This window comes from Podarcis raffonei, chromosome 8 (genome assembly GCF_027172205.1).
Source record: "Podarcis raffonei isolate rPodRaf1 chromosome 8, rPodRaf1.pri, whole genome shotgun sequence".
Taxonomy (NCBI): Eukaryota; Metazoa; Chordata; class Lepidosauria; order Squamata; family Lacertidae; genus Podarcis; species Podarcis raffonei.
In genome coordinates, this window is record NC_070609.1 from 66,277,587 (window position 1) to 66,301,983 (window position 24,397).

The 24,397-nt window shown below is 47.0% G+C and overlaps 1 protein-coding gene across 1 annotated transcript in view; it reads right to left on the minus strand.

Moving 5' to 3' along the window:
* The window catches only part of EFHD2 (EF-hand domain family member D2), a 28,049-nt gene extending 8,179 nt beyond the window's left edge, over positions 1-19,870 (minus strand). Inside the window, exon 1 of the mRNA XM_053400519.1 lies at positions 19,563-19,870. Within this exon, the coding sequence (XP_053256494.1) occupies positions 19,563-19,870 (308 nt within the window). The remainder of the gene's footprint in view (positions 1-19,562) is intronic.
* Between the last annotated feature and the right edge of the window lie 4,527 nt (positions 19,871-24,397).

Consider the following 24,397-nt stretch of genomic DNA (forward strand, 5'->3'; position numbering starts at 1 on the left):
GCATAGCCTGCTTTTCGTTGTCCAGCCTCAACAAAGCTGCTTCCATCCACAAACCATGAAGGCCAATGGGGGTTTGCCTCCTCTTTGAGGTCAGGCCTGCTAAAATATTCTTCATCATCTTTGCTTGGGAGAGGAAATAGGTACCCTTCATGTCAAGCAGAGCTGGGACTGCATGCGGGGTCACACAAACAGTGTCTTGGCCAAAAATAAATTTGTCTGCTTTGTTCAGTAGGGTGGCTACTGCCACAACTGCTCTCATGCACGGCGGTAAACCTTGCTCTGTAGGCGTCAGGCGCTCAGATAGGTATGCCACTGGCTGTTGCCAGCTTCCCAATTTTTGGCACAAAACCCCTTTCGCTGTCCCTTGGTCCTCATCCACGAATAGAGTAAAGGGTTTCTCAGGGTTTGGGATGCCAAGCGCTGGGGCTTGCTGTAGTGCCCTCTTCAAATCCACGAAGGCTTGCTGTTGTTCTGTGCCTCAAACAAAGGGGTCTCTCTCAGTTCCTCTGGTTGACTCATGTAGAGGCTTGGCAATGATGCTGTAATTAAATATCCATATCCTACAAAATCCTGCAGACCCCAGAAAGCCACGGAGTTCCCTGCAGTTCTTTGGTTCTGGTATCAGGATAATAGCCTGCTTCCTTTCTTCACTGGTAACAAAAGAGGTGTTTCACTGTGATTGGCATTGCCTCAAGATCCTATGTTGGAGCAGTCGCTCTAGATGCACCCATACTCCTTCAGTCGCCCTTCGTGGGATGGGATACTTATTTACTGCAACAGGATTGACAAATGGCTTGGGCTTCACAATTATTGGTGGGATATTCTTTGCCATTCCTGGGGGGTTCACTTGTTCCAGAATACTGGCGGGGATGGGTCCCTCCTCTTCTTTTACCATCATGAGGCGCCAGTACTCCCTCAGGGGTGCCTCCACAACCAGTTCCCCAAGTGACATAATGGACATTGTGGCTTCTCCCGATGGCTTTAAAAATAATTTGGGCTTGCAACTTTACCAACAAATCTCTTCCTAATAATAGAATAGGGCATTCTCTCTTCCAGTGCCCTTCCTGTCGGCAGATGGCGCACTGATTCCGTCCGAGACGGCTTCGCCCTCCTCCCCGGGCACTTCCTCTTTTCTGAGGGACGGGTGTGGTAGCCTGTAATGCCATCAACTTCCTTGTTTGATACTTCTCCTTTTTTCTCTGGGCCTCCTCATCTCTCTAATTGTAAGTGGTTTGAGCTATTTCCAACATCTATTCCAGCCCACGGCCGATGAACCCCTCAGGCTTCTGGATTTTTTCTTTTGGCGAATATCGGACGCTGCCTGAGCTACAAAGGCAGCCTTTATAATGGGGCGTTGGCAATATCATCTGGGTTCTCCTCAAAGGTAGGGTTCTAATTTCTCCAATTGCACACATCAGCACTTGAAAAAGGCACATGTTGGACTGTATAAGTGCATGGTGGTGCTTCCCCACCCTGTCCTGGGGGGCTGGTGGGTCATACACTCTGCATAGAGGCATCATTGCAGTCCCACCCTTTTTCTGTGCCTTATGGGACTTATGGAGGGACGCCCTGGTTGCTGCTTCTATCCATTTCTTCTGCCATTTCTTCCCTTGTGTTGGGGAACATCCTGCTGCTGCCAAAAATGGGAACTAACATCCACTTCTTTCGCATAGGGTTGTACATACTGTTGCAATCTCAATTGTCTGATACTGTGTCCACATTTTTCCTTTCTTTGCTAACTCAATTAGTCCCTTCATAAACTCCTCATCATCCTCTTCCTCTTTGCTCTCTAATTCATCAACCTTGGAGGGTTCAGGCTGAGGGCCGGCTCCTCCCTGGTCCTGGGGCCCTGGGCCTGGGGGATTCGCTAGAGGGGCAGTTGGTGGAGCATAGGGTGGCGGCGGTTTAATGACTTCCCCCTCTTCTCCTTCCGGTTCTGGTATCACCGGGGGGGCCTTTCTGACTTCCCTGCCGGTTGGATTGCACAAATTGTATTTTGTGGGGCGTCGCCTCGGCAGGCTTTCAGCCACGGTGGATTCTTTTCTACATTGATTTTCCAGGTAGAAATATAAGGGATCTGGTCTGGGTGGACGTTCAAGATATTTTGATATAGTGGGTTGATTAGTTGCAAATTAAATCTGCCCTCCGAGGGCCAATTAGTTCCTTGGGTGGGCCAATCAACCTCACATCCTCTCTCTTCTCAATTTGAACCCAATCATCATGCTTCGTAGCTGCTTTCCAGTTGGTTAAAAAGCATTTCAGAGGACTACGTTAGCTTGCCCCAGACCCCATTTTTTTTTTTTTTCAGATACTCCGCTCCTAACCGGGCTTAAGATCCTTTCACACACCAACCACTACAGGCTGTGACTTGGCGAACTCGCGTTGCTAAGAAATGCACAGCCCTGCAATCGCTCGGCCAAGGGGACGCTAAGCCCCGGCCCACACTTGACAATTCAACCACTGGAGTATCTGACATGCAACATACAAAACACACCCTAATATAATTCCAACATGCAACACACAAAACACACCAAAATAATTTTCCCTCTGTTTCCCCTTTCCCCAACCTTACTGGCGGCACTCCACTGCCACCTGTTTCCCCTTTTCCCTTTTCCCTTTTCCCGTCTGGCGGGGCGGCACCTTATTGCCACGGCCAGTTCCTTTGTTCCTTTTCTGGCGGCACTCTACTGCTCACAGCCAGACCCTTTATCCCTTTTCTGGCGGCACTCTACTGCTCACAGCCAGGTGAAGCTGTCCAGGCTTCCTACCACGCCCTTTCCCTTAGGGCTTACCTGTTCCGCTGCGGACCCCTCCTTCGGCCGTCCTCTTTTCTCCCTCGACCAGGTGTCTCACTCCGGAGCGGTGTGGCCGGCTCCCCCCACGAACAGGCAGGGGTGCGCACTTGGAGCCGCGAACGCCGGTCCGGGGCTGTTCACCGAGGTCGGGCCTGGCCCTCCCCGGCCCCCTGGGGTGGGGCGATTTCCCGGCCAACGCACCAAAATGAAGGCTGAAGCCTTATCCTTGCCAGGGAATCGTTTGCCTGCGTCCCCAGGGCCGAAGAGAGAGCAAAAAGCACCAGGAAAGATTCTTCTTTGGAGAAAAAAGTTTTATTGAAATCTGTGCACAGAGGTGGCCAGTGGGATCGTTCCCAAAAGACTGGCCCATAGATACAAATAAACAAGCATCTTTATACCTGAGAGTCTGCCCATCTCTTCCCACCTCTTCAAATTCTCCAATCAGCTGGCAAGGTTAAGCTTATTTCCTTATATGGCATATGGCTAGCTAAACGCCCCTCCTTCCCTTGTTCGTGTGTTCTTCTCTTGCGTTACTGCATCAAAGAGCATGTGCAGAGAGTAGTTCCTGGTTTGCAGAGCTCAAGTAATTGCAAAGAGGAAGTAGCTCACAGCTTGCAATTGCGGTTTTTGCTAGCTGCTTAACCACAACTGCAGAAGTTAGCTTAGGTGCAGATAGTATTGAGATTAACCCTTTCAGTTCGATAATGCAACCCTGGTTAAAACTGGATTCCATCAGAAACAATAAATCAAGTCTGGGTGTTCCTGAGTGTTCCACAACTGTGCTTTGGCCAGACTTCTTACACAAGGATGTCAAGGAACAGTCCTAAGTCTTCACCAGTTTTGTTTTGTTTTGGCTTCCCAAACTCCAGATCAGAAACCAAAGAGAAAGCTGAGAGTCTCTTATCTACAGTTGCCATATGTCTGAATTTTCCCAGACATGTCTGGGAACAACGGGATAGGTATCTGAGGGGAATATCAGGAAATTGGCAAAATGTCCGGGGTTTTGTAACTTTTCCAAAAATAGCTCAACTTTCCCCCCAAAAGTTGGCCTGGTTTTTTTACTTCTTGAAATATGGTAATCCTACTTTTATCAGAACTGCAAGGGTGTGATTCTCTTTGCATTCCGGTTCCAAGATAGGCCTTATCGCGAAGTCTGCAGCCTTTTTTAAACCAGCCAAAGGGCAAATATATGCAGATCAGAGCTTTGCCCTGTGGGTAAGGGCAGTGTGCATTTCTATGACAACCCCCTTTTGCTTCAGGACAGAGCAAACGCACGTAGTCACATCAAACTTCTTGTATATTAACCCTCAAAGGTACGCAGTGCAACCTTGGCTTGAAGCCTCTGTGCAGCGCTTGATAACTGGAGAATCCTTCAAAACTCAGCTTCCCCAACAAAGCTGCTAGGCCTTATGGGTACAGATAGATGTCTGAAGCACACAAGAAGTGTCTGCAAAGGACGCCAGCCCTCCTAAAATGGAGCTAACCAGAAAGTGCGTGACAACATGTCCTTTGCTCATGTCATAAATATTCAAATAATTCTAAAAAAATGTTGCAGAAGACACCTGCAAAAATATCCAACAACCTTCCTGTCCCCACCTATCTGGAGGTGCCCTTATTTGGATATCAGCTGGGAAGAGAGCAGTTCAGGATATTTTAAAAATAATAATAATATAAGTTGTGTGTCTTTGCTTCTCAATTTGTATTATGTTATATTATGCACTGTGACTTGCTGTTATTTTTTATGGATTATATTTTAGAATTTTGTTGTTGTAATTGTTAGGAGTGAATTTATGTTTAATCATTATTTGCTGGCATTTAATTTTATTGCGTACTAGCATACTAGTCTAATGGATTGTTGAATATTGCTTTATTTGGTATGTTGCTTATTTTGAAGTTGTTTTTATTATGGCATTCTTGTATTGGGTCAGATTGTTAAAACGTGTGTGATCTATGTTGTTTCTTCAGCTTGTAAAACCACCCTGTGTTTTGTAATATAGAAAGGCAGTATACAAATTAAAGGTGAAATGAAATGAAATGAAATGAAACCTAATTGCAACTAGAACCAGTAGCTGCACTTTAAGTAGGAACTATCTGGGGGCTATGGGAGGTTGGGGTCACCCTCCACTTGGCCTCATAGTCCCCTGTTGCTCTGGGAACATCTGAAAACTCTTCAACATTCTGGATTTGATTTTTTAAAATTTATTTTCAACTCACTAATATTTGCACTGAGTGTTTTCCAAACCGCTGGAGTCATCGCCAAACCGCTAAATGGACCCTGGAGGGTTTTTAGGTTCTCAATGGAGGTGGTTGCTTTGTACTTGAAAGGATGCATTCAATGCACCAAATTGATGCTTTGCAAATCTGCCCTGCTGCGGTCCGGTGGAGGTCGAGGCTAATGACATCCTTCAAAGACTCCCTGACAATACAGATACTTTCAATACAAAGCTTCCATCAAAAGATGACCGCCAAGAAACTACCATTGCTCCCCACAAGAGGTAGTGATGGCTGCCAACTTGGATGGCTTAGAAAGAAAGGATTAGACAAATTCATGGAGGATATGGCTACCAATGGCTACTAGCTAGGATGAATATGCTCTGCATCCATGGTCAGAAGCATTATGCTTCTGAATAGCAGTTGAAGGATGGGAGAACAGTCTTGTGTTCAAATCCTGCTTGTGGGCTTCCCATTGGAGCACCTGGTTGGCTGCCGTGAGAACAGGATATTGGACTAGGTGGGCCTTTGGCCTGATCCAGCAGCAGGGCTCTTCCCACATTCCCTTGCATCCCTGACAAGGATCATAGAATTGTAGAGCTGGAAGGGATCCTGGGGGTCATCTAGCCCAACCCCCTGCAATGCAGGAATAGGCAGCTGTCCCATATAGGGATCGAACCTGCAACCTTGGCGTTATCAGCACCTCACTCTAACCAACTGAGCACACATAAATATGTGATATTTATTATTAGGGCATCATCCTCCATGTGCAGGGATCACTAGGGCTTGGCCCAGGCCACATGGTGAGTTTGCAGCAGGCCCGAAATTCGAACTCAGGACCTCCTGATTCAGTCTTTTCTCCCACTTTTTTTTTAACCCCAATGTGACAGATATGTAGACCTGATTTAAACCCACTCTAGCAGCCTTAACTTGCACACAGAATTTTTTTTTGGTGCTTCTAGACAGGTGGAACGCTTCCAACATCATTCTGTTTGGTGACTAATTGACAGCTCTGCCTGCGGACCAACCGCAAGAGATTAGAAGGAAGAGGCCCACTAATCTTTGCTCCGGGAGCAGGAGATTAACGTCCGCGACTATTCTGCAAAGCTGATTAAAGCTAGATACATGTGTGCAAATTGCTCATACCTGGTTTAGCGGGGGAAACTGGATTTTTTCTTGGGATGCTAAGGAGAACGGCTGCGTTGCTTTGAGTGCACTGCCACTGAAATCATAAAGTGCTGCAGCTGCTTTGCCCGGACTTCCATGGTGAGAATTTGAGGAGGAATTAAGTGAGTGTCAAAAGAGGTTCCACAGTACACGCAATTCACCCTTGCCCCCGGCCATATCGGCAGAGGCCGATGGAATTCTCACCAACACCCAGAGGTCCACAGGCCCCTGGTTAAAAGGGAATCGTGGGGTGGGCAGCTGAAGGGAGATGGACAACTGTTGTGAGAAGAGTGTCCTCTGAGGGCCGCATGACAGCGGTGGGCGGGGCCCGAGGCAAAAGTGGGTGGAGCAACAAATGCAGGTTTGACTTTGTAATGTAGGCTAGTTTCTACACACAGACACATGTCTCCATCCACTGCCAAGGCAAGCGAGAGGTTTTAGCAGAGGTCAAGTGAGCACATTGCAAGTCAGACACTCCAGGGCTTGATCTAAACTGATTGTAAAATGGACCACTCCTCTACAGAGCCCTCTTTTCGCACATTGTTATAATGCATTTTTAACACTACAACTGACCAGTGTAGATTTGCCTCAGGAGCGTGCAAAGTGCAGCTAGGAAGAGTTGCGAGGGCCAGTTAAGGGATGCCTGGAGGACTATGCTCCCTGCCCCCATTCCTGGGCCTGAGTTTCTCCACCCTTGATGTACAGTGGTACCTCAGGTTAAGAACTTAATTCGTTCTGGAGGTCCGTTCTTAACCTCAAACCGTTCTTAACCTGAGGGACCATTTTAGCTAATGGGGCCTCCTGCTGCCGCCAGCGTGTGATTTCTATTCTCATCCTGAGGTAAAGTTCTTAACCCGAGGTACTACTTCCAGCTTAGCGGAGTCTGTAACCCAGAGTGTCTGTAACCCGAGGTGTTTGTAACCCGAGATACCACTGTACTTGAAGGAACCTCCATATCCAGTGGCAGTCTGCTGCTGAATATCAGTTTGGTTTCCAGACCTATTATCATCTTGGTCGCCCTCCTCTGTACACCTTCCAGCTTGTCAATATCCTTCTTAAACTGTGGTGCCCAGAACTGGACACAGGACTCCAGGTGGGGTCTGTCCAGAGCAGATTATGTCCCTTGAACTGAACACTCTACTTTTGTTGTTGATGCAGCCTAGAATAGCATTACAGTGGTACCTCAGGTTACATACACTTCAGGTTACATACACTTCAGGTTACAGACTCCGCTAACCCAGAAATAGTGCTTCAGGTTAAGAACTTTGCTTCAGGATGAGAAGAGAAATTGTGCTCTGGCGGCACGGCGGCAGCAGGAGGCCCCATTAGCTAAAGTGGTGGTTCAGGTTAAGAACAGTTTCAGGTTAAGAATGGACCTCCGGAACGAATTAAGTACTTAACCTGAGGTACCACTGCATACACATGACACCTGAAAATTAATGAATAAATAGAATCATACCAAGAAATGGTGGGAGAGAGCTGGAGAGTCCTGATGGCTCACAGAGAGACCCTCCCCAGAACTCAAAGAGGATGTCATTGAGGGCGGAGGAAGCCCCAAAGAGACCAGAGGCTCAGTGGGGCTTTGTTTATGCTGACACAGCATCACACAGTCAACACATTAAGCTTGTGGTCTACTAACTTCTTAGATCAGTGGTTCCCAACCTTTTTTTGGCCATTCACATGGAGGAAGCCTAAAAGGCCATTAACTTGGTCTAACTCATTCTCAAATTGCCCCCCTGTGGGGCGTGTGCCCCATGTTGGGAACCACTGCCCTAGATCATTTTTGCATGCACTGCTGTCAAGCCAGCTGTCTCCCATCCTATCTTTGCGTCCCTTGCCTAAGTGCAGAACCTTACATTTGTCACTATTGAAATTCATTTGGTTAGCTTTGGCCCAGTTCCCCCATCTGTTGCGGTCATCTTGAACCCTGGTTCCATCTTCTGCAGCTTTAGCAATACCCCTCCCAGTTTGGCGTCATCTGCAAAGGCAGCCAAAACTGTCGGAATAAAGCAACTTCCTATGCAGGAGCGTTTTGAGTAATTGCAGGCTCCAAAGACGTGCCCAACCTTTCCGGGCAGCGGCGCAGCAAATTCGCCACGAAGCCACCCACAGCTCTTGCGAGCTTACCTTTGCAACACATAGCAGAGGCTGAGTCATTTCCGACACAAAGCCCTGCATCGAGGAGTCTGAGCAAATTGGCAAGCGGCCCAGCGTAGCCCGGCTCAAGCCGATCAAACATCCTGCTCAGATCGGTGCGGCATTCAGAACAGACATAGGGTGGGGAAAGCAGATTGGGCAGACTTGCTTAAGAGATGCAGAAACTTGTGACTATTTCACAGTTTTCTGTGTGTGTGTGTGTGTGTGTGTGTGTGTGTGTTTTCACACCCCCAATCTTATAGATTGGAGGGGTGTTGGTTTACTCATCCACAGTTACCAACCTACTGGTCTGACTAATTTGCAGAAAGGCAAGGAAGCCGTAAAAGCTTTATTGCTTAATGCGGAGAGCAGAGTTCTTTCATGGGCTGGTACCAGGCTATGGCACAAATAAAGGAAACTTATTGTTCCTACTCTGGGGGTTGGTAGGGGTGCAGGAGCAGGAAATATTATTGCCTCCATGCAATGCTCTCTGGGCATCAGGCTGGCTAGTATTTGCCTGCCCAGATTAGGATCGACAGACCGAGCAGGAGATGTGAGATATGGTTAGGGTGACCCATCTTAAAACACGACTGCTATGAATCATCCCATGTTGTCGGCGCCTGAACAAATGCAGGCAGCTGAAAGCACCCTGAATGAACTCAGATTGCCAAGCTGAGAGGTTTGGGTATCTCCCCCACTGCAGGGGTGGGGACCTTTGGGTGCCTCCAGAGGCTGTTGGACTCCAACTCCCATCAGCCTCAACCAACATGACCAATGGACAGGAATGGTGGGAGTTGAAACCCATCACAGGCGGGGACCTCTTTTCAAACCAAGGGCTGCAAAAAGCATTATCAGAGTTCAAGGACAAATCACATTAAGGGGTGTGACTGGGGAGGGGATGTGGCCAGAGGAGGTTTCTGAGGGCTGGGCGGAGGGGCTTAGAGGGCCACATTGGGTCCCTGGACCTGAGGATTCCTCCTCACCCATGTTCTACTAGTATATGTTAGTTCACACATGCATGCATTCTTCCCTTGACTAACTTGCAATGAACCAAACCAGTTGAAAAGGACTGCATTTGGGACAAGACAAAGCCTATGTCCTGGCAAAACAGTGCAGTCCACCCCCACCCTCTCTCTGTTAAAAAGAAAGTATGAAATATTCTCTCAAGTGTTCAGCTAAAATCAGGCTGCATGTGACATACTGCATTACTAAATCGATTACGGAGCCAAGTTGGACTGCAGCCAGGGGGAGAGTGTCAGCCGTAGGGGGTGCCTGGAAGAATCTTTATGTCGGGTGGAAAAAACCTCGCTCCGACAGCCTCCTGCGTCAGCCCGGCTAAATTATTTGCGAGGTCCAGCCACTGTGCATCTCTGCGGAGCCTGCAGAAGATTTGTTTCCTGTGAATTGCGCTCCTTAGGATGACAGAAGGGCATCGCTGCAGGTTTACAGCCTATTTAATCTACGTGCGGACAGATTCAGGTGCTTTGGAAAATCAGAACAATTATCATCTCAGGTCTGCTCTGAGTTAGGTGGGTGGGTAGGCAGAGGGAAGTCTCACTGAGCTATATGAGAGGGGAAAGTCATAAAGTACCCTGTGGCATCTCATAGGACTCACAAATGCATTATGTCATAACATATTTGTAATTCCATCATCTTCTTCCTCCCTCTATATATTTTGGAAAGTTCTTTGTCCATCTGTTCTCTATGCATTCAGACTCAAGATATCAGCACCAAATTTGGAATGATGGTTCCATCAAAGGGAAGGTTTGCATTAATGTTTGGATACAATTGGATGCCATTTTGAATCAAGATGGCAGATGGAAACTTATAAAACTGCATTGGTTTTAACCAAATTTGGGCAGGATTATAGTTTACTCAATAGCATTAGAATGAAAACATGGGTTTTCTTTCAATTTTGAAACTAAAACAATTTTTCCATTTATATATCTTAGTAGTTTTTTTTCCTTAGAATTCCCAAGCAATGCCAGGTACTGTCTGTTAGTCTACACATTGGGAAATCGTCTGTCTGTCTGCTATGCACTGGGATATCCCTTAAGATACTGTAACTATTTTTTCAGTTCCTGGGACTGAAAAGCAGGATTTCACCTATTTTGGGACACAATTGGATGCCATTTTGAATCAAGGTGGTGAACTGAACCTTCAAAACTGCACTGATATTATCCGTTGATTTCAAATGTTCACTGATTTTTTGTTTTGTTTCCTAGAACTCCCAAACAATGCTGCATACTAGAGTGCATAATAAATAATCTGCAGCAGAGCCAGATGCCAATTCTGCCTCCATGTCCACCCTGGCAACACAGTCACAGGGCCTAATAATGCCATCCACAACATCAGGGGTTAATTCCCCAGCTCATCTTCCAATGTGCTATCACTTGCATTCTACGTAGGACAAACAGGACCGTCTCTACAACAGGCATAGGGAACCAGTGGCAACCAGTCTGGATGTTGCTAGACTCCAACTCCCATCAGGCCCAACCAGCACAGCCAATGGTCAGGGATGATGGGAGCTGGAGTCCAGCAACATCTGTTGGCCTGCAGGTTCTATGCAAAGGATAAATGGCCACAAATCTGGCATCAAATGGCAATATCCAAGAAACTCGGTGGCAAAACATTCCAACCTCCCAGGAAATTCTGAAACTAAAGATGGCTGCAGACTAAAGCAGGGCAACTTCAAAGGGAGGGTGGAGTGTGAAACCAGTGAATTGCAATAAATCAGGAGGTTCTATGCTATCACTGAGTTGGGACGATGGATTTTTATCACATCACTTGTATTTGTTGGCTAACCAATGGTGGCCTGTTTTTTTTAATGAATGGCCACTGAATGTTTACTTTTCTGCATTTCATTTCCCTTCTGACTTGATTGTACCTTGAACTACATCTTCCCCAATCATTTACATATGTACAACCCCCACTTCCACGATCAGACATACTCGTGTATGTCTTTACTATATAACAATATTGTAAGGCTGTCATCACGCTGCAGTGTGCGTGGCCGCTGATAGACAGCCACAGCGAGATGACAGAACATCAGCCAAGCAAGCAGGAAGTAGTCCAGGCAAGCTGTTTAAAGGAGGGAGACAGTGCGTTTCAGAGAATGTCTCAGCAAACCGCTCTCTGACGCGCTCCTTTTCTCTGTTAAACAATGCTATTAAAAGGAGTTGGGGATCAGGGTGAGCTGTGAGGGGATGGGTGAGCTGTGAAGGGACGAGTGTGGGGGAAGAAAAGTTGGCAAAGGTGTGGGTGGGTTTGGCGAGGAGAGTAAGCAGGCAAAGCAGTCCCTAGTGTATGTGAGAGAGAGCACAAACCCCTGCCACACAGGATAGTACAGTGGTACCCTAGGTTAAGAACTTAATTCGTTCTAGAGGTCTGTTCTTAACCTGAAGCGCCACTTTAGCTAATGGGGCCTCCCGCTGCCACTGCTGCACGATTTCTGCTCTTATCCTGAAGCAAAGTTCTTAACCTGAGGTACTATTTCTGGGTTAGCAGAGTCTGTAACCTGAAGCGTATGTAACCTGAAGCGTATGTAACCTGAGGTACCACTGTACTTCAAGCATCTGTAGTCCACAAAATCTTGTGCCATAATAAATCTGCCAGTCTTTAAGGTGCCACAAAAACACTTTGTTGCCTTTTCCTCTACATAATAGTTTCTTTCTGCTTTGGCAAACTAAGCAATGATAAGTGACGGCAAGTGAGAGCGGAATACTTAAGAGCTCTTGCAGGGAGAAGGTTGCTGTTTTGAGAGTGTCTGAGCAGGAAAAGCAATTGCAACAAGCGGGAGGACCTCCAGATATGGAAGGCGGCATGGGAAATAATGCAAACTGGCCCCAGCCAGAAAAAACAACAACTCAGTGTTAATAACAGAAAAGGAACAGGTCACAATAAGAGGAAGGTGAAAATGCATATTACGGGAACGAAGAGACAGGAAGCCAGGAAACTTACGGTACGTCTCGTGGTGTCAGATGAAGAGGGAAAGCAGTTTCGGGTTTGTCACACCATTGTCCATAAAACAGCAAATTTTGTGTCATGTGGATTTGGTTTAATAAGGCATGCTGTGTGTGGTGAGCTTGTTGTGGTCCTCTAAATCTTTTTTTTATTTAAAAAAAAAATCCTCATGAAAATTCTTCAGCATTTTAGTGCAAATCTCTCTTAAGGAACACAACTTTGTATGCAGTTTTAACTAATGTGCACATTTTGGCAAGCAATTTCCCCCAATAAGTTGTGTTTTTGTATGTTATTCTCACAAGTATATTCATTTTACGCACATTCTCTCTCCCCACCAATATATGAAAAACATACAAAACATTGGTTGAAGAACGGTGGTTTCTTTCTGTTTCAGAAAGTGTGAATTAGATAAAGTTTGGCTTTAAATGTGAACTGAATTGACTTTCTCTCTCCCCCACCTGCTCCAGATGTTAAAGGTAAAGGTAAAGGGACCCCTGACCATTAGGTCCAGTCGTGGCCAACTCTGGGGTTGCAGAGCTCATCTCGCTTTATTGGCTGAGGGAGCTGGCGTACAGATTCCGGGTCATGCAGCCAGCCGGACTAAGCTGCTTCTGGCAAACCATAGCAGCGCATGGAAATGCCGTTTACCTTCCCGCCGGAGTGGTACCTATTTATCTACTTGCACTTTGATGTGCTTTCAAACTGCTAGGTTGGCAGGAGCAGGGACCGAGCAATGGGAGCTCACCCCGTCATGGGGATTCGAACTGCCGACCTTCTGATCGGCAAGCCCTAGGCTCTGTGGTTTAACCTACAGCACCACCCACGTCCCGTGCTCCAGATGTGCTGAACTTTAACTCCCATAATCCCTAGCCACTGGCTATACTTGTTGGGGCAGATGGGGGTTATAGTTCAATAAAATCTGGAGGAATATAGTATCATAGAATTGTAGAGTTGAAAGCCAATTGTCATCTAGTTCAACCACCATGGGTTCCCTACACCTGGTTCAAGAATAGTCAGCAGGGTCAGCCTGACCCCATCTTTATCTGCCTTCCTGGCTGCCCTAGTAAACTGTGGCCAAGATGTACAGAATCCGACAATTTGGGATTTCACTAAAGTGGTGGGTTTTTTTTTTCTTATTCCACTCTTAAGTTCCATATACCATCTTTCAACATCAGTTTGTGATTTATTTTTTTTAAAAAGAGCATCACAAAAACCCACTAGCATTTTATCGCCCGTTCCTCCTAAAGCACACATTTCTGTGTGCAATTTTGGCTTATATACACATTTTCGCAAGCAATTTTTGCCAATGCATTTATTTTTATTATAATTTGCCTTGCCGTGCACACTTCCCCCTTACAGATGCATCTTTGTACTCCTGCCTTTGATGGGAGAATCGCACGGCAAAACTGGGAGACGTGAGGATTTTAAGAGGCGGCTGTGTTTTGGTCCGCATACTGTTTTGGGATGTGGAAACGAGGTAGTTTCGCATTGAAGTGCAAACCTACACCATAGATGATTCCACTTGAGTTGTCCCTTGTAAGGAAGCGTAACGGAACCCTTTAATCGTTTTACATCAAGTGTATTGTTACTACTGCAGCCTCGCAGGCGCCATGTGGAGTCCCACTGCCCGTCTGTTTCTTGCTGAGATCTTTCTCAAAGCATATCCATGGTTTCACACACTCCCTGTTAATGATCTTAAACTTGATGTGGGGAATTGATGGACCTCCAGATGTTGGGGACCCCCTCCCAACTCCCATCAGCCTAGCCTGAACATTTTTACCTACACACATTTGCACACCTCACTCTATCCAATGTGTCCCAAGTTCTTGAGGACCCTGGACCATCCATCTCTGGGCACCACAATTTAAGAAGGATATTGACAAGCTGGAATGTGTGCAGATGAGGGCAACCAAGATGATCAAGGGCCTGGAAACCAAGCCTGATGAGGAACGGTTGAGGCCGTTGGGTACGCACACCCTGGAGAAGAGGAGACTAAGAGGAGATATGATAGCCATCTTCCAATATCTAAAGGCCTGTCACATGAGAGATGGAACAAGCTAGTTTTCTCCTGCTCCAGACGGATCCAAACCAACAGATTCAAGTGACAGCAAAGGATATTTTGTCTAAACATCAGGAAGAACTTTCTGACAATAAGAGCTGTTTCACAGAGGCGTGGACTCCCTTGGAAGGTGGTAGAGTCTCCTTCCTTGGAGGTTTTTAAGCTGAGGTTGGATGGCCACCAGTCCTGGATGCTTTAGTTGAGATTCCTGCATTGCAGGGGGTTGGATGAGATGCTACAATTCCTTGATTCTATGATTCCTAGGCTACCTGATCATCATTTGCTGCAGCATTTGGGTCATTCACACAACTCACTTTCGCAGGACGTTCCTGTTCAGCTAATATTTGATTGTTCCCTCTTAGCACAGGATTGCAAAAGATAGGTGACAGAGTCACTGCTACACTGCTTTGCTACATCTGTGCACGTCCTCTCTGTTCTGCTGCATTTTCACAGCACGGGGTGAATGAATTAGGGCAAGCTTCCTGGGTGCATCAGCCTGCAACTTCCTCTCTCCTTTCCTGGCCAGCGTCTCATCTGCAATTGCACTCTCAACCTTGCACTGCAGCCAAGGACACATTTCAAACAAGGAAGGCAACTTCAGAGGGAGTGGTTCAAGTGCTCTGGGACACCCCCAGCCCACTTTATATTTCCCTTGCTAAGGACAGATGCTGCCTCTTTCACCACAGAGGACCTTGGCTTGACATCAGCAATGGACCCAGGTAGAGGAATTTAGCAGCAAGAGATTCTGACCCAATGCAGGCTCCAGCGTGATACCAGATTTCAGATGCTGAAAAGGCTGGATTTCAAAAGAGAAACACTAAACACAGTTCACCTGCCTGCTGTCTCTCTGCAGCTTCTGTAATTTAAACCAGAAAGATCATCTCCCGCAGCATATTCTACTTTCCCCAGCTGGAGCGGTAATTTATAAGTCTGAGTTAAACTGCAGCCTCCTTGGGGCAGGGGACTTTTCTTGCCCTATGAAGAAAGACTAAAACACTTGGAGCTTTATAGTTGAACAACAACACTGAGGATCCACCTAGACACGGCACTAAACACCCCAGTTTAAACACCAATAAAATAATAATTACAGAAATAGCAAGAGCAGCAGCAGCAAGTGACTGGAGTGGGGCACTCCTGATTTTCAACATGGGAGGGGTGGGATTTGCACCAGGAAGGCAGCAGTGGAGAAAAAGGTTAAAGCTTCACATGTCAGACAGAGTCAACGTGGTACCCCTCCAGATGTTGTGGACTACAACTCCCATAATTCCTGAGCACTAGCCATGCTGCTGTGGCTTTGGGGATCGTCATCCACAACTGTTCTTCCTGCTGCAACTAAGCAATCAAACTAATAAACCTGTAATTAAATATAGTTTCCTGTATTTTTCTACGCTGGGAAACAAGAGTTACCCACTTAGGAACAAGCCAAGGCATTAAGCCAATTTCAAACTGTGGTTTTATATCCTGGCTTATTCTGAAACTGCTAACTATAATTTCCTGGTTTGGATGAAACAGGAACCGATATGGAATTAAGAGACTTCCTGGTCTGATTGCACATGCCAGAGAGGAAGTGGAGAAATGGACTGTGTGTGACAGTGAAACTTGTTCTATCTCAGCTTCTGAAGCTGATGAACTAATAATAATAATAATAATAATAATAATAATAATAATAATAATAATATTTGCGCCCTGCCCATCTGACCGGCTTGCCCTAGCCACTCTGGGCAGATTCCAACAAAGTATAAAAGCACAGTAAGACATCAAACATTAATATTTTCCCTTTACAGGTCTGTCTTTTTCTTAAACACATATAGCTGTTCCATCATCAAATCCTTAGCCATTTGACCAAGCCCAATCTTAGCTCATTCTAGCCTAGACAGAGAAGAGTCTGCAGTGACCACTTCCTACTCCATGGAATGTTAAGCTGTTTCACTGCAAACCAGCACGAGTGGCTTTGAGTTTAGAGGGTGAGAGTTTTGGGGGTTTTTTTGGTGGGGAGGTGAAGGATGAGGCCAGGGATCTAAAGCAAAATACATTTCATAGCCTCTGGTAAGAACACACTGCAGATCAGCCGTAAAGGTTGTGCAAGGCACGGGGGCTTGAGTGCGCTTGTGACTGCATTGCACAAAGACAGAAAAGGACAATTTGTGATCGAGTTGCCTAGGGACCTGAGGGTTTGTGCCTTCATAGGCAGCTTACAGATGTTATGGACTAAAATTCTCATCCCTGACTGCTGGCTGGGACTGAAGGGAGATGCAACATCTGGATGGCAACACATTGGCTACTCCTGCCTGAAGCCAAGGTCTTATTTTGTGCCATTTGTTAAGAGCAACCTTGCTTAAACAGGTCAAGGTAGGTCCATCTGCTTTCAACAATTATCAGATGGAGATCTATGGCAAGAAGACAACAGCTGTCACAACTTGTTCACCCCCAAAATCTGGGTCTGCTGCCCCTAATAAGGGAGCTTTATTGAGCTATCACACCTAACAGCCATTGGCAGAGCAGTCCTCCTATGTGACTTATTCTCCTGGAACATTTCCCAACTTTGTGTCCTCAGATGTTGGGTTTGTTTATTTATTTGACAAGAATATAAACTGCTTCACAGCCCTTGAAACAGTGCACAAGAAAAGGTAACAATGAAGCAGAATACAAAAAAAGTACACAATCTCAAAAACAAAACCATCTCCACAATTTTTGTTCCTCTATGATTATCATTCTATCTTACTAACTATGCCATTATTATTCCTATTATTATTATTATTATTATTATTATTATTATTATTATTATTATTATTTACTACTTACTGCCCAGATAAAAACATAAAAACCTATCACACAACATTGTTAAGATTCAGGATAATTAAAAACACACAATCAAAGAATCCCATTATGACATTAAAATCCATTTTTATGACCATTTCTACAGATGTACAATCTGTAGCTGAACCACAGCTCGCATCACCTTTTACTATTGGCCATAGTCCAGATGTTGGACTATTGGCTGATGCGGTACAACAACCGGGGACCCAAGGCTGGGGCTACCGAGTTACTAAAGAATTTAGCACATGACCTGCACAAATGGAAACTGTGCAGAGAGCCCAAGGGGTTCTCCATTTTTATCAGACATGCAGGCAACTGATCTGGATCAAAAAAGCACAGCAGTCCTCTGAGGGCATGCCCTGGGATTCTTGCACCCAAAAACTAGCCCAGAATAGGGCTGTGGCAGAAGAAAAGAACAGGGAGCTGGGAATAGTACGGCAGTCCTTGCTGTGTCGTTTTGCCTCTTGCAACTCAGCTCTTCCGAAGAGGAAATGCCTTTACAGACAGAGAAGTCATGTCTGCCGGGAAAATAGGAGCAAGATGTCTCTGGTTTTACATTTGCCTCATCATAGGGGCTTATTTCTCTAGGGCTGCCCAGGTCTCAGAGACGTACAGTCTCTCCCCTTGGGACTGGTTTGGTGGGCATCACTCAACACTGAGCAGGAAGTGTTCCTGTCTGGAAATGCCTTTACATGGGGAAGGACACTGCAGCCCAGCAGCAGAGGATCTCTGCTTTGAATGCAGGTCTCAGGTGCATCTCCAGGTAAGGTGCATCTGCCAGACACTGCAGACAATCCTGAGCTCAATGGGCCCATGGGCTGACGTTGCCCAAGTGTTCCTCTCTTCTACACAGAGAGCCTTTGTAGGGTGGGGGTCACCTTTACCTTGCCCTCCTGGCCTCGAACTACAGGTGTGTGGCAGTGAGCTATGGTTCCTCAGTGGTGAGCAAAGAGCACTCTGTACATGCCCAGCTGCCCCATCTCCAGTAAATCTAGTGCTGAGGCCTGGCTCACATTAGTCTCTCCCCCCCTCCCCCCCCCCTCACACACACAAGCATGCCTTTCAGGAAATTGAGATGGTTCATTCCCACATGCAACTACACCCTCCTGATGTTATTGTGTGTGTGTGGAGGTTTTCTGGATTTTCTTTCTTTGCAAAGAGAGAGAGAATTCGTTTTATTTTTCTGATCTGCACACTGCACAAAACAGTTCGGGGTTTGCAGCGCTGCAGAAAACCGGAAAGATTTAAAGCAGCACATTTTCACCCAGCCAGCCTCTGCCCACCCCTGCCTGGATTTCCCTGCTCCTGGTGTGGCTCAGAATACTAATGACTCCCCTCTTCTGTCAAAAGGGAGCAGAATTTAGTGGTGGTGACGTGTTGGTGGGAAAGGGGGAGGAGCAATAAGGTTTCCAGACAGGTAAGGAAAACAAGGGAAAATCCCCTACGTGCTTCCCACCCACCACACAATACGGCTGCAGTCTCCGCAGGTTCCATTCATACATGAAAACTGGGCGGTGCAAATGAACCCATGTTCGTGAGTGTACAAGGGGAGTGCATACAGAAGGGGGGGATTTAGATTTTCTGCACCTGGCATGCAAATGTCTTAAGCCCTGGCACCTTGGAGAAGTGTGGGGGGGGGAGAGAGAAAGAAGAGGGTACTTGAGAGAAATGGTGGCACCCCAAAATCTTTGCCCGCAGACCAGGACTTGAATTACAAGTGGTTGTTGTTGTTTAAAAAATGAAGTTCTAGAGAAGGCATAGAGGGGAGCCATCAATGGAACAGAACCATGGGAGGGGGGAGAGAAGAGAATGGGGGTCATTGGGGATTTCTTTATTGTCACTCAACCTCTCCAACCCCAGAATCCAAGCACTGCCCCAGACTTCAAACTTGCAGACGCAGCTCTGTAACAAAACACCCCATTTCTCTAGAAGTGGGTGTCTCCACAACCTCTCCATATAACCTTAAAAATACCTCTGACATGCTGATGTCGTACAAAGAAGGGCAGATCTCAAATTGTGGAAGAAAAGGTGTGTCTATGTGGGAGTTTATAGACCCCCGACTTTAACCCCTAATTTTAACCATATGCTATCTCCTCCCTGCAACCTTTTTAACGCCCCCACCAGCATAAAATGTAATGCAGCCCCTTCCATCCAATCGAACTGGGTTTCTCCAGAAATACCAAAGCAGACATGAAGCCCCTGGAACGCACGAAACAGAAAGGCTCCTGAGCTAGTACAGAGTGCATTTCTGTAGAGGGAGAGAGGGAAAAGGCTGCCCGGGTCAGAGCGAGGGGTGGGGCGGGTGCAGGAAGAGAAATTTCCCCATCGCAGTCTTTCCATATTCCGGGAGGGGGAAAGGAAAGCAAAAGCAAGAAGGCACTCTGCTCATGCTCAGAGGCCTCTTTGCCACTCACTGTCGAAAGAGCCGCTCCATGTCCTTGATCTGCCTCCGGGAGAACTCGCGGAACTCGGTGTAGGGGCTGAAGACGCGGTGCTGGGCGCCGCCGCCGGGCGAGAGCTGCGAGGGGTCGTTGAGCTCGGTGCGCCGCTGCAACTTGGCGCTCAGCTCGCCGTCGGCGCCGCTGTCCAAGGCCGGCGGCTCGGGTTCCGACTCGGCCTCCGGGTGGTGCTCGGGCGGCTGCGGCTGCTGCTCGGCTTCGCCATTGTGCTCCTCCACTTGCAAGCGGCGGCTCAGCTTGTCGGCCAGCTCGTCGGTGGCCATCGCGGACGAGAGGCGAGCAGCAGACGAACTGATCCGGCCCGAGCGCGCCTCCTCCCGCTCGCCGCCGGCTCCGCCCCGACCCGCTGACTGGGCGCGCCGCGGCGCGGATGGGCGGCCGCCGGACGATGCCTGCGCAGGAGACGCCCAGACAGGCGGGCATGGCAGCAGCAGCAGCAGGAGGAGGGGGTTTCTGCTAAGGCTTACTCCCGAGTAAGCCTGTAGGGAATCGCAGTGCAAGGAGGGAGAGAGGGAGGGGGGAAACAGGGCTTGTGAGCAGCAGAGCTCGGGAGATGGACAAGAATGTGTCCTCTGCGGTTTACTCCCGAGTAAGCATGTAGGGGGTGGGGGGCAAGGTTGGGGAGCCCCACAGAATCCACCAGGTCTTATGGGCAGCAGTGCTTAGGGGATGGACTCCAATGCGTCCTCTGCGGTTTACTCCCGAGTAAGCGTGTAGTAGGGGATGGAGTGCAAGACTCTGGAGAGAGGAAGCTCCATCCCTGAATTCTCTGGGACTGCTTCCCTAGTAAACACGCACCCCGGGGTGCATTGCTTGGGAGCGATTGCTTTCTGTCAGGCATGCTCCCAAGGATATGTGCAAAGGGTCCGGGTGCAAGATGGAGGGGAGCCCCACACAACCCGCTAGGGCTTGTGGATAGAGTGCTTGGAGTGGGTGGCATTGTGTTGTCTTGGGTTTCGCTCCCCCCCCCATAGGTGTGCAGTAACAAATTACCTCTTTGGAAGGCAGAGCATGCAAGGATTTGGGGGAGCTGCTGACCCCCCACCAGGCTGATGAGGAGGGTTGCAGCATGGGGGTCAGGATGGAGGCAGGTCACAGCGTCCCTCCATAGCTTCTTTGGAAGAGTGGGCTGGGCCAGAGCTGACACTGAAATGGGCTAAAGTTTGCCCAATCTAGCAGCTGCCTCTGTATAGATGGAACATCCAGGAAATCCTCTCCATCAGATCTTGGTCTATGTTGCACTACATCAAGGAGGGGAGAGAGGTATTCGTTCTTCCTTCTTCATCCCAGGCCTCAACCTTCATGTAGACTCAGCAAGCATAACCAGCCACACCCCAGTAGGGCATTTGTCAAGATGGTGGTGTCTAAGATCCATATGTTGATTCAACAAGCTGGTCAGACTTAGGAAAGTTACTTTCACTTCTCAATGGCTGCTTGCAGACTTTATGTCACTCCACTCCACCATAAGTCTCAGGCAAACATCCAAGGTTCTTTGGCATCTCTAGGCAGAAGAATAGCTTTTGCTGGGTTTCGGGGTGTCGGCCAAAGACAGGGCACTATCTTGGGTGTCGACAGTTGCTGTCCAGCCATTTTGTATGGCTTCAGCGGGATTTGTCTAAGATCATCTGGAAGAAACCAGGTTGGTGAATCTCAGAGGAAGTCCCTTGCAATTCACAAGTGTCGGAGGTCATTTAAGAGCACGGGATGGGCTTGCTGCATCAGGCCAATGACCCATCTATTCAGCATCCTCTTTGGCCGGCCAGATGCCCCGTGGGATGCAGCAGCAGCAGCAGATTTGTAGGATATATTATCAAGCCAGCGCCATCCGCTGACTTTTTCCTTCGTGACATTTGTACAATCTGTCTGGAGACTCATCAGTGGGCATCTTGTGGAGTGGGGGGGGGAGGTGGCGAAGATGGGGCGGCTGTTAGTACGCAGAGATGCAAAACTGCTTACAAGCCCTGTCCGTGCGCCCCCCCCCAATTATTTCTTTTAAACTACAATGGAATCCTCAGTCCTGATTGTGAAACAATTTTTTTAAAAAAATGTTAAGGTAATTAATTGCTTGCAGAGTCATGGACTCAGTTTAAATACTTGAAAAATCAGTGCTTTTTTTTGAGAGGAGGGGCAGCTAAACATTAAAGCCTCTGGCACAGCTTTCTAGCTTCCATACTCTAGTGCAGGATCCCCCAAGATTCCTGCATTGCAGAGGGTTGGACTAGATGACCCATGGTGTCCCTTCCAACTCTACAGTTCTGTGATTCTAACATGATACTTGTGGGCACAAAGGTTCCTGGATGATTGTCACCCTTTCTCACTTCCTCTTCCAGTGCAATGTGCTCTTCGAGGCTCAGGCCAATTCTGCCAGAACCCATTTCCCCTCGGAACCGCAGAATAAATGAAGTATCTGCGTGCTTTTCTTACATTCTCTCTTACATGTCTCTCTGCAGCGAGAGAAGGGGCTGGAAGTACGGAGCCCCACCCCCCGCACTTGCTCACCTGGTTATTTGGGGTGGGGTGGGGGGCTGGATTCAGTGTGCTCTCCCTCATTTGCTGTCAAACATCTGAGTGGGAGCCAGCGATGGATGCCCTGTTAGTTTAGTTGATTAATTCACCAAATAATCAGATTAATGCCACAACAGACACCTAACTTCTAGGTAACAGAAAAAGTAAAGGAAGTAGTGTTAGCTTAATACAGTGGTACCTCGGGTTAAGAACTTAATTCGTTCTGGAGGTCCGTTCTTAACCTGGAACTTTTCTTAACCTGAAGCACTTTAGCTAATGGGGCTTCCTGCTGCTGCCGCGCCGCCGGAGCACGATTTCTGTTCTCATCCTGAAGCAAAGTTCTTAACCCGAGGTACTATTTCTGGGTTAGAGGAGTCTGTAACCTGAAACGCCTGTAACCCGAGGTACCACTGTAAAGGTATTGCCCTACTATGGATTCTGGACTAATCCAGTTAATACTACAATCTCCTCCTACGTGATGTCTTAAGACCCTAACAAAATGCAGACTTCGCAGCATCAACATCAAGAAAGCTTTCTGCTTATTTCTCTTTCTTCACTGCTTTTCCTGATGAAGAGTTCTGGAGATATTGAAATCTTGCTTGCAGTTTTTGTGATAGATGCGTATTTTGACTGGGTATTTAGGTGTTTTTCTAGATATCGAAGTCTGACGGATGCACCTGAACTACTCTGTAGAAAGCAGTTGAAGTCATCTGTGTGCACATTAGTATATCTTGCGGGGCAAGATAAAGCAAACGGCAAATTCAATAAGTAAGAATAACGATAAATTTCCTTTTCAAGCGGCAGCAACCAAACTTGTACACACACAGTCTGTTCCAAATGTGGCCACATCATAGATCTAAATAAGGACATTTACATACAATATTTTTATTCTTTATTTCCAAATAATCCTTAACAGTAGCACAATTATACATGCTCAGAGGAGGCTGGCTGTTGAGCCTCTGCATGCATTACTGCTCTGAGCTTGCAGTCACCCTCTGCGGGGTCATTGTGGTCTCCACATCCGGAGTGGTATCAGTCTCCAGTCACTGCAGATATGCAGCAGGGTGACAAACCCTCCTTCAAAGGCAGCCAGATACACGCTCTGCTGTGGATCTGGGCACGCACAATGGGCTTTTTAGTGACATTAAGGCATATAGTGGTAATGACCACAGAGAACTCCTTGGATGGGGAAATGTTTTTGCTGGGGGGCAGGGGGAGAACACAAAACAGAGGCAGGCAAATTGGTTTAAATTCTGCTTCGTCTATCCACTGACATCTGAGTTCTGATGAGCTTTCTCCTTTCCAGCTCAGCTTCTGTTTCCGCTGGAATCCCCTGCAGCAGTCATAATCCTCCGTTTGTGACACAGGAGCCTTTGCTGTGCAAGGGATTATGACGTCCCAGCGCTGGCATTCTTAATACTGATTGCCCTGGCAGAGCTGGGTCACGCAGGAGAAGCGGCACTGCCAGTCTCGAGGGTTCAAAACCATAGTTTAGGCTGTTTGTGCATGATGTCCTTATTTGACAGCGACAGCCCTGATTTTTTAATGCTCGTCTCTGGAGAAATCTCTCTCGTTTTTTTGAATCCCTTGTTATGCTTTTGTTAGTGTGTCAAAATAAGACAGGACATTAAATGCATCCTTAGAAAGTGCATTAAAATAAAAATCATAAGTGCAGAAGGGGAGATTTTCTTTGGGGCTTAAAAAATAAATAAAATTAATAATAAATACATAGGGGTGCCATTTTCTTTGGGACCACAGTGCATATGGAGGGGAAGTTTATGTCTTCCCGTATGCAACAACAGCAGCAAGAATACTTCTCGCCAAGTACTGGAAGACACAAGATTTACCCACCGTGGAGGAATGGCAGACGCAAGTGATCGACTACATGGAGATGGCTGAAATGACTGGCAGAATCCGTGACCAGGGAGAAGATTTGATTGAACAGGACTGGAAAAAGTTTAAGGACTATTTGCAGAAACATTGTAAAATCTTGGAGTGTTAATACGTTGTGGGAAGTGAAGGTGACAGGGTTTGTGTGACTTGGTTAAAGGTAAATTAAAAGAAGAATGTTAAAAAGGATAAGGGGTTATGAACAGAACATTATTATGTCATAGTATATAAGATGAGATATGGATTAAAATAAATGGAAAATCGGGACATAATAATTAGAAGAATGCAAAATTAAGTATGGTCTAATAAGGTTTGAATTTGCTGAATTGGATTAGAATAAAGGGGAACACAAAAAAGGGGGATGTGAGGAGGTCAAGACAGAGGGGTATGGAACT